General features: G+C 39.4%; 1 protein-coding gene across 1 annotated transcript in view; it reads right to left on the bottom strand.

The window, feature by feature from the left end:
• LOC139412662 (uncharacterized) overlaps positions 1 to 9838 on the bottom strand; it is a 10021-nt gene extending 183 nt beyond the window's left edge. The window contains exons 1-2 of the mRNA XM_071159327.1: positions 9711 to 9838; positions 5 to 5777 (exon numbers count right to left, since the gene is read on the bottom strand). Coding sequence (XP_071015428.1) covers positions 5 to 5759 — 5755 coding nt within the window. The 5' untranslated portion in view covers positions 5760 to 5777; positions 9711 to 9838. The remainder of the gene's footprint in view (positions 1 to 4; positions 5778 to 9710) is intronic.
• Positions 9839 to 11101: the final 1263 nt, after the last annotated feature.

Consider the following 11101-nt stretch of genomic DNA (forward strand, 5'->3'; position numbering starts at 1 on the left):
AAACCAGTGATGGCAGGATTTGAGTTCAGTGTGTCATCGGTCAGGTAGGAGTCATATGACTCTATAGTAGGAACATCAGGGTAAGTGTTGTGAAGAGTTTGACTAATCGGAGTCAACTCTACTTCACGTAGAAGCAAGAGTTTTGTTGCCATTGATTCCTTTATAATTGATTGGCTCTCACTTTCTATATTGTCAGCCTCTATGTTTCTTCCCTCTTGATTTGAAGTACTGAATGAACAGCTGAGGTCAGTCAGGACAGTCTCCTCATTTCTCTCTGCTCCTTCATTCTTCTCATTACCAGCTCCATCCTTAGATTCCATCAACATTTCAAACTCCATGCAAGAACCTTCCACTGCATCCGTGTTTTCTCTCTTGTCTTCTATCTCTGTGCTTTCTATTTCCACTTCTTGTTTCTCCTCTGTGTCCTCCTCTTCTCTTTGTACAACTCTAGGATGCCTACGAGTCGACCCCATCTTTCTCCTCCTGCTCGGAGAAGGACTCTGATTGGAGTTGATGTTTGCTGCGTTATCACCTTGGTCCTGAACACTCTGCAGTAAGAGTGAATTGGGAAAAGAGTTATGGCTTTCATCCGAGTATGGAGTTTGGTTGAGTTGACTAGGAGAGATTTTGGGATCAGTGCTGAAAGTGTCATCTGACTCTAGTGTAAGAGCACAATCATATGCTATTTGGCTGCACTTGATCACTTCAGAATTATTCACAAGCAGTGTGTAATCACTAACTTCTTCCTCCCTGAGTAAAGTGACTCCTGATTGGTCCAGTCCAACACTGAAGGGCTCTATTGGGTCAACATTGTGGGCCATGCTTGCTTCATTGTTGCTCTCAGTTTCTGTATTGACAGAGTCTACAGTGAATATGTTGCCTTTCTCTTGGTTATATAATTGATCTGCAATACCAAATGAATCGATGTATTGATCAAAAGGGGTGGGTTCAATCAGACGTTCTTCTTCCATTCCTTTCTTCTCCTCATCTGCTCCATGCTCTGGTTCCAATAACATCAGAGACTCTTCCGATATTTCAACACCAGATCCTTCCACTGTTCCCATGTCCCTTTCCAACCCCCTTCCTGTCTCTCCTATGTTTTCTGTGTCTTCCTCTGTTTGGAAATTCTCCTTTTCCATCTGCTCTCCTTCTTTCTCGTCTACACTGGCACTATCTTTAGGCTCCATAGATATTTCAAACTCAGTCTCTTCGATGCCAAACATTTCTTCTTTTCCCAATATGACCTCTTCTCCCTCATCATAAAGGTAACGATATCTACGCATCTTACTCTCTCCATGTTCTTCCTCCTCATGTCTACCTCTAGGATTCCTGCGAGTTGAACCCATCTTTCTTCTCCTGGATTCTGATTGAGCACTTTTGTCATGACCCAAAGAGCTGTCTGAGGGGGTTGATTGTAAAAAGCAGGTCATATCCTCACTTTGTTCAGGTTCAATGCTTTCTACATGGTCTGGTTGTCTAAAAGGAGTTATATTTGCTATTACTATGTTTTCATCAACTATCAGATCAACAAAGTTCTCATCTTCATCTCTTTGGTGCAACGTTTCCTGATTGCCTGGACCAGTAGAGTTAATATCATCTTGCAATTCTGACTCATTTACAACAGGTTCAAGTTTCTCTTCACCTTCTCCACTTTGGAGGATTATTGTGTTATTGAATGACTCAAACTCTTCTGTGTTGGTTAAAGTGTCTGACTCAAGGGATTGATCTAATGACTGTCTAGAGCTGAGAAATGTGGGGGACTCCACCTCGGCATGCTCACTTTCCTGCCTCCTCTCTTCCTCTTTCTTCAACTCCTCTGTTATGGGTTCAGCAGCGAATCCATGAACAACTTGCAACGCAAGGTCTAGGGGCAGATGCAAGAGTGATTCGGTTCCAAGAGTATCTTGAAGCAATTCACTGCTATAACTAACTACAGCTTCACTACTAGGTTCAATATCCTCACCAACTTCCTCTTTCCATCTGTCATCCGGTTTGTCGAGTGTGTTAGAAGCAAACAAAAGACACTCAGTGTCCGTTTCACTTTCCTTTTTACCCAGGAGCTCTTCTGTGTTGCTGTAGGACCAGGATTCCACAACTGCAATGGATGCCTGAAGTTGTAGGGATTTTTCTGTGTCTCCAGTTTTGGCGTCTTGTTTCTCCCCAAAGTCTATCTCTGCTTGTTTACCTTTATTCCGACGAGTAGAACCCCTTTTCCTTCTCTTCTTTGCAGTGTCAGGTGATTCCAGCAGATATGGGTTTTCAGTTTGAGACAGATTTATTTCTGTGAGGTCATTTAATGAGGGATTATTGTCTTCCAGGTATTGTGATGTTATATATGGCTCTATACAAACCATGTCACATGACACTTGGGCCTCTACTGTAAGAGCTGCTGTGTCAGAGGGAGTTTGGTTGCTCTCGCTCTCTGCTACTATTTTCACTTCTACTTCTATCTCCTCCGCCTCTCTAACTTTTTCTGTATGTTCTACAAGCTCAGACCTTTCGATGCCAGATTCTCCTTCTACTACTATGTTGACCTCTCCCTCCACTACTATGATCGCTGGGTCTCCCATCGCCTGCTCCTCTGTCACTTTTTCTAGAAGTTCCTCAAGCTCTACAAGCTCAGTCTTTTCTATGCTAGAATCCATTTCTGCTGTTTTAATGACATCTCCCACCTCTCCTATAACATCTGTGTCTTCTCCTTTCTCCTCCTCCTGTCCCTCCTCTCTTCTCTCCTCTCCTTTTCTACCTGGATGAGACTTGCTGCGAGTGGAACCAATCTTCCTTTTCCTCCCTGGAGTGTAGGATTCTACCTCTGCTGTTTCCTCTGACCCAAGAGAACTCTGCAGTGAGGGTGGATCTGGAGGGGAGTCAGTGTTTCCTCTTGATTCATCAAGTGTTTCCTCCAATGATGTTCCTTTGTGTTGCAAACCAGTGATGGCAGGATTTGAGTTCAGTGTGTCATCGGTCAGGTAGGAGTCATATGACTCTATAGTAGGAACATCAGGGTAAGTGTTGTGAAGAGTTTGACTAATCTGAGTCAACTCTACTTCACGTAGAAGCAAGAGTTTTGTTGCCATTGATTCCTTTATAATTGATTGGCTCTCACTTTCTATATTGTCAGCCTCTATGTTTCTTCCCTCTTGATTTGAAGTACTGAATGAACAGCTGAGGTCAGTCAGGACAGTCTCCTCATTTCTCTCTTCTCCTTCATTCTTCTCATTACCAGCTCCATCCTTAGATTCCATCAACATTTCAAACTCCATGCAAGAACCTTCCACTGCATCCGTGTTTTCTCTCTTGTCTTCTATCTCTGTGCTTTCTATTTCCACTTCTTGTTTCTCCTCTGTGTCCTCCTCTTCTCTTTGTACAACTCTAGGATGCCTACGAGTCGACCCCATCTTTCTCCTCCTGCTCGGAGAAGGACTCTGATTGGAGTTGATGTTTGCTGCGTTATCACCTTGGTCCTGAACACTCTGCAGTAAGAGTGAATTGGGAAAAGAGTTATGGCTTTCATCCGAGTATGGAGTTTGGTTGAGTTGACTAGGAGAGATTTTGGGATCAGTGCTCAAAGCCTCATCTGTTTGGCAGGGCTCTGTTGTGAGAGTTCTATCATCATATGTAATTTGGCTACTGACACTCACTTCATTTACAAGCGGCACATGATCACTCATTTCCTCCTCGCTGAGTAACATGACCTCTGATGTGTCCAGTCCCCCTGTGGTATTGGGGTCAGTATTTGCACCACACTCATTTCCCTGAATACTCTGCAGTAATAATGGTTTGAGAAAGGGGTTAGTGATTTCCATACATGGAGTTTGGATGAGTTGACTAGGAGAGATTTTGGGATCAGTGCTGAAAGTGTCATCTGACTCTAGTGTAAGAGCACAATCATATGCTATTTGGCTGCACTTGATCACTTCAGAATTATTCACAAGCAGTGTGTAATCACTAACTTCTTCCTCTCTGAGTAAAGTGACTCCTGATTGGTCCAGTCCAACACTGAAGGGCTCTATTGGGTCAACATTGTGGGCCATGCTTGCTTCATTGTTGCTCTCAGTTTCTGTATTGACAGAGTCTACAGTGAATCTGTTGCCTTCCTCTTGGTTATATAATTGATCTGCAATACCAAATGAATCGATGTATTGATCAAAAGGGGTGGGTTCAATCAGACGTTCTTCTTCCATTCCTTTCTCCTCATCTGCTCCATGCTCTGGTTCCAATAACATCAGAGACTCTTCCGATATTTCAACACCAGATCCTTCCACTGTTCCCATGTCCCTTTCCAACCCCCTTCCTGTCTCTCCTATGTTTTCTGTGTCTTCCTCTGTTTGGAAATTCTCCTTTTCCATCTGCTCTCCTTCTTTCTCGTCTACACTGGCACTATCTTTAGGCTCCATAGATATTTCAAACTCAGTCTCTTCGATGCCAAACATTTCTTCTTTTCCCAATATGACCTCTTCTCCCTCATCATAAAGGTAACGATATCTACGCATCTTACTCTCTCCATGTTCTTCCTCCTCATGTCTACCTCTAGGATTCCTGCGAGTTGAACCCATCTTTCTTCTCCTGGATTCTGATTGAGCACTTTTGTCATGACCCAAAGAGCTGTCTGAGGGGGTTGATTGTAAAAAGCAGGTCATATCCTCACTTTGTTCAGGTTCAATGCTTTCTACATGGTCTGGTTGTCTAAAATGAGTTATATTTGCCATTACTATGTTTTCCTCAACTGTCAGATCAACAAAGTTCTCATCTTCATCTCTTTGGTGCAACGTTTCCTGATTGCCTGGACCAGTAGAGTTAATATCATCTTGCAATTCTGACTCATTTACAACAGGTTCAAGTTTCTCTTCACCTTCTCCACTTTGGAGGATTATTGTGTTATTGAATGACTCAAACTCTTCTGTGTTGGTTAAAGTGTCTGACTCAAGGGATTGATCTAATGACTGTCTAGAGCTGAGAAATGTGGGGGACTCCACCTCGGCATGCTCACTTTCCTGCCTCCTCTCTTCCTCTTTCTTCAACTCCTCTGTTATGGGTTCAGCAGCAAATCCATGAACAACTTCTAACGCAAGGTCTAGGGGCAGATGCAAGAGTGATTCGGTTCCAAGAGTATCTTGAAGCATTTCAGTGCCATAACTAATCACAGTTTTAGTTCTAGGTTCAGTATCCTCACCAACTTCCTCTTTACATCTGTCATCCGGTTGGTTGAGTGTGTTAGAAGCAAACAAAAGAAACTCACTTTGACTTCTGCTCTGAGTGTTCATTTCACTTTCTTTAGGACCCAGGCACTCTTCTCCTTTGCTGTGGGACTCAGATTCCACAACTGCAATGGATGCCTGAAGTTCTAGGGATTGTGCTGTGTCTCCAGTTTTGGTGTCTTGCATCACCCCAAAGTCTGTCTCCTCTGGCTTTCTTTTATTCTGACGAGTAGACCCCATTTTCCTTCTCTTCCCTGCAGTGTCAAGTGATTTTAGAAGATATGGGTTTACAGGTTGAGACAGATGTGACTCTGTGACGTAATTTAATGGTGGATTATTTATTTCTGTGTGTTGTTGTGTTATTGTTGATAAGTTATCTGATGAGACAAGGTCCGTTTGGAGCATCACTGAAACTGAATCAGCCCCAACTTCAACTACTTTCCTTTCCTTTGACAACATTTGGGACCCATCATCATCTTTGTTAGTCTCATGTTCATCTTGATTCTGACGTGGTTGACGTGATGATCCCATTCTCACTTTTCTTGAATTCTTGCCAGACATGGTTCTTCAAAGTCCCTCCTATATCACGACACAGACAATAGATTGTTAATCACTAAACCCCGCTGGAATTAAAAGGCTTCCGGGGATTATATGCTCCTTGCATTTTTTACAGAATAAAATGACTCACTGTGAAGGCACCACTAAAATAATGTTGTCATCACTCAACCTTTTTGGAGAAGCAGTCCAGCTATTTTTTTACTTTTTCTATTGAAAAACAATAACCCACATATAAATACAGTAATGTACACACACTTTAGCGTAAAAAAAATGGTTTTGAGAAAAATAGTGTTTTATTGACACAAGTGCAAACTTCATGCAGTAGGCCAGGTTTCCCCAATAGGTGGCCCGTGGGTCGAATTGATTTTATTTGCACTCCAAGTTGAGCAACAAAACAAAAAAAGGAAATGAGCTCAAAGTGATTTTAATTTTGGAAATATGTTCCCAAGTATTCCCACACATAAATAGAAATCATATGTGATTGTATCCAACTGTAATCAATGTTTGAAATGATTCTGTTTTTGTCAAATAATATATCTGTTTGGGATTCTTGTGGTCAATTTGCAGTCCACAAATTATTTATAACTGTTACTAGGTTCCCATCCACATTTTTATGGAAGTAAAGTACGTCAGATAACATTTTTAATTACAGGCCTGATGGAAACTTAATTTTTTTTCAGTAAACCCTAGTGGTTAGAGTTTTGGGCCAGTAACCGAAAGGTTGCTAGATCGAATCCCCGAGCTGACAAGGTAAAAATCTCTAGTTCTGCCCCTGAACAAGGCAGTTAACTGACTGTTCCTAGGCTGTCATTGTAAATAAGAATTTGTTCTTAACTGACTTGCCTAGTTAAATAAATGTTGACAAACTTTTTTTTGTTATATAGTTCTGCTAATACAGGACTATTTAAGGCCCAGTGCAGTGCTTTTGTGAGAGAGAGAAAATAATTAATCCTTGGCTATGTCACAGGGTGGTAAAAGTGCAAGGTGATGAGCTTGATGCTCCTTTCCAATAAATATCCAGGGTCTTATTCTGAGGGTTTTATTCTGGTGATATGATAATCGATGTTTAGCAGCCGTTTGACAATAAAAAATTATCTCGCTCTATTGTCCATAATAATAATCTCATCATGTTGGCTATACTGTATCTGGGCTCTACCCAATCATCAGTAGAGTTGAAAATGGGATGGGACTTTTTTTATTTGGTACATAGTCAATTTGATGGAAACACATCTCTCATGGGAAAATATGAATATTGTTTTTATGCAGAATTTTTTATATTCGCATGAAAATCTGTCGCCAATTGGATGGAAACCTAGCCTGTAACCAAGTTTCCAGTTGCACTTGTTTGGGCTCGCTCGCTCTTGTGGTTTCTTCACGCACTCTCACTCTAAAGTGGTTCTCGCGCTGGCCTGCCTGGAAGTCACTGAGTCAGTTGAATGAGAAAGCCAACTGAAAACTGTAAAGAGAGAAGCACCACATAAAACTATTTTAAATCTTCAGGGCAATTCCAGCGTTATGGATTTGACATTAGGACACAAAACAGAATTGACTTATCAGGCATACATTTAAATGTTAATGTGTATATTTGTAAACCCCTATAGGCCAGGGAAAATGTAGACACAATACAAAACTAATACCACTGTGACGTAAAGGAACAACAAAACTTACAAATATTAATAGCCACTTTGAAAGTAAGGCATGGTACACACAAAAACAACGATGAAAATATAAAAATTGTCATACAAAAACAATGAAAATATAAAAATTGACATATGTACTCTAGAGAGGAAAATGTACCGTTATGGATCTGACGCTGTGCAAAATACGTATTTATATACTCGAGATTTCTTCACCAAACATCATCATAATACTTTTGTTTTCATTTGAAAATGCAGTGTACCTCAAATAACCAAGAAATCACCAGTATCTTGAATGGTTATTGCATAGGCTATCAAAGTGCACTCGTGGGTCCCGTCTTAACCAACCATAAGTGCACAAAAAAGTGCACACAAAAAATGCATTTGCAATTCTTTAATTGAAAAACTATTTTCATTGCAAATTAAAGTGCTGCATTCTTCAACAATTACAGAAATATTTGCACTTTCATAATAACACGAAAGGAAAATGTTATTATGGATGTGACATTCTGCTTTATCGATGTGACAGGGTCTCAAAAGACAGACAGCAAACTATGACACTGCACTCCATTTCAAATGTACAATGTTTTAGTAATTTCATTCGACTGTTTTATTTAAAATATGAAATGTTATTTTCAATCACTTACGGAGTAACAGAATAAACATACAAAAACTAAATTCAAAGTACATTTTTTATAAACTCATGCTTTGTATTAATCTCACACCCTTTAATCTGCCAGCACAGGCTCAATGAAATGATACCTCCTCCCCGTCATCACATGCAATGCTCCAGTTAGCAGAACAATGCATGATTGCAGTTCATATGAGAACATGAGGACACCCAAAATAGATCACACACACAGATAAAGATTGCCCGTGAGCTTGTTTGCTAACATAAACACACTTCAGAAGCATTAATAAGGGCATGAAGATTTTATCATGATCGCGTTATGCAGTGATGCTAACTAGTGAGTCATTGATCATGTTATGAAGTGTCCGTAACGGTCACATTCGATATGTTTAGAATGAGTACTGACAAAGAGAGAATGGAAACCAATTATACATCACCTAAGCCCTTGATGAAAGTTAGCTTTGCACAGAAAGTTTGCATACAATCATACTCGAAATGGGTCCACAATAACAACCTTTCCTCAAAAACTTTTCGGGTGTGACACTGCCTGTCCAAATCAGATTATATATTCACTAGATTGTAGAATTCTATACAAGCACTCAATGTACAAAAATGTGTTTGATATTTTTTCATTAACCTTCCGACTTGGTCAGAAACACAGGGGGACAGATGTGAGTACCAAAACAAGTTCTGTGAGCACTTTAAGGTTTGAGATTGCCTTCATTCTTCTCACCATACCCTATCCAGCTCCCATGTATGTTGTGCTTTTTCACTATGAGCTAAAGAGGTTTAAGAGGGTACAATACACTACTAGACCATGCATCTTGTGGTTTTTCACTATGAGCTAAAGAGGTTTAAGAAGGTACTAGGCCTACGCTTTGCAATTGCAGAGCTAGTGGTCAATGTTGTCCATAAATGACATTTTTGGTCACTTTACCCAAAACAAACAGTGGGGCACAGACCACCATAATACATTGTAAACAACTACCATGCTTTCATGTTTCACTACATGCTGCTAGTACACAACAATGGTATTTTTGTTCATTGTACTACCATGGTACATTTTTGTAAGGGAGAAAAGCCCACTTGTGCCATTTCACGAGGATACCTGGATTACATGATGTCCACAAAAGCTATGGAGAATATACAACATTTACATTAAATGCACAAATTAATAGTCAGAGTTATCAATGTAAGTGATGCAAACAAAGGTTTGCAACAACACCATTTTAAACACCTGTCTGATTCATCATTTCCTGTTTCCATATGAAAACCCACAAGAGTATCTATCACACACAGAACATGACACTTGAACATGAATTTTTAAAATATTTATATAAATGTTCAAGAAACTAATTTCTGAAGTTACTCGGTACCTGCCCCAATTCTCAATATAATCTAGCTTTTTAAAGGTGAGGGTTTTTTAATTCAACCAATAAAAGTATGTGCTGGAGTTTGTTGCTAAAACCATGTCATTGCAAATTATATGTATTATGAATTGTAATGCAGCAGTATTGTAGTAAATATGCATGTGTATATATATTTATAAAACCCCAATAAAAATATATTTAAAGAAACCATGTCATTACTGTAATATCTAACATTTGCATTGGAATCTGCACATATACAAACCCTTGACATAACATATGCCTTGCTCTAAACATAATACAACATTTATGTACTCACCTCCAGAGTCCACTTGTGGCAAACTTTCATATAAAATGTTCAGGAAATCATTTACCTCCTCCCAATACACCGTATGATGTCAAGTGCTGGCTAGAATTATAGCATGTCATGTTTCATTCTTCTAAAACATTTTCCTATTTCTGCAACTGTGACCAAAGACTTCCTGTGTGACCAAAGACTTCCTGTGTAATTAACACCAACCCTTATGTTGAAACAAACTGAGCAAAAATGATCCTTCCCGGAAAATGCTTAACTTACAGCTTTGAGACATCTCTGGTCATGAGAATGTCACTGTAAATATGATATACGGAAGGTAAAACTCAACAATAAAAAATAAAAAATCTTTACCAACAACATAACTGTTGCTACCTGGGTTTGTGCAGCTAATATTGTGATGTACAGGGCCTTCACACCCCTTTACTTTTTCCATGTATTGTGTTACAGGTTGAATTTGAAATGTATTCAAATGTAGATGTGTCACTGGCCTACACACAAAACATGCATCTTGTTTGCAATAACACACTAAAATAAAAGTGCCAAAAATGTGTCAAAGAACTTAATGCTTTGTATTCAGGACATAAAGTTATGTTTGGGGAATATCCAACAACACATCAGAGTACCACTTCAAATTGTAAGCATGGTGGTGGCTGCATCATGTTATGGGTATGCCCGTCATCGGCAAGGACTGAATTTTTTTTAGGTTAAAAATAAATGGAATAGAGCTAAGCACAGTCAAAATCCTAGAGGGAAACCTGGTTCAGTCTGCTTTCCAAAAGACAAATTTAACTTTCAGCAGGACAATAACCTAAAACACAAAGGCCAAATTTACACTGTAGTTTCTTACCAAGACAACACAATGTTCTTGAGTGGCCTAGTCACAGTTTACTTAAATCTGCTTTAGAATCTACAGCAAAAGTTGAAAATAGCTATCAATCAATGATCAACAACCAACTTGACGGAGCTTGAATAATTTAAATGTGCAAATATTGTACAATCCAGGTGTCCAAAGCTCTTAGACTTACCCAGAAAGACTCACAGCTGTAATCGCTGCCAAAGGTGATTCTAACACATACTGACCCAGGGGTGTGAATATTTAAATGGAATATTGCTGCATTTCATAAAGTTGTAAAAACATGTCATTATGGGATATTGTGTATAGATGGGTGAGAACAACAAAATTGATTAAATAGTTAATACTTTCTGAAGGCAGAATGCACCTTCAACATATATTTGGGCCCATTACCCTTAATGTTAACTGGCATCATGTTTATAGTCAATCCTGGATGTGCGAAATATGTTCCTAACTAAAAAGAAATACCAAATGGAGCGTGCTATATATATACACAAAAATAAAATATACAAGACTGAATTAGCAGTGGGCATTGTTTCTC

The sequence above is a fragment of the Oncorhynchus clarkii genome, chromosome 7 (assembly GCF_045791955.1).
Source record: "Oncorhynchus clarkii lewisi isolate Uvic-CL-2024 chromosome 7, UVic_Ocla_1.0, whole genome shotgun sequence".
Classification (NCBI taxonomy): domain Eukaryota; kingdom Metazoa; phylum Chordata; class Actinopteri; order Salmoniformes; family Salmonidae; genus Oncorhynchus; species Oncorhynchus clarkii.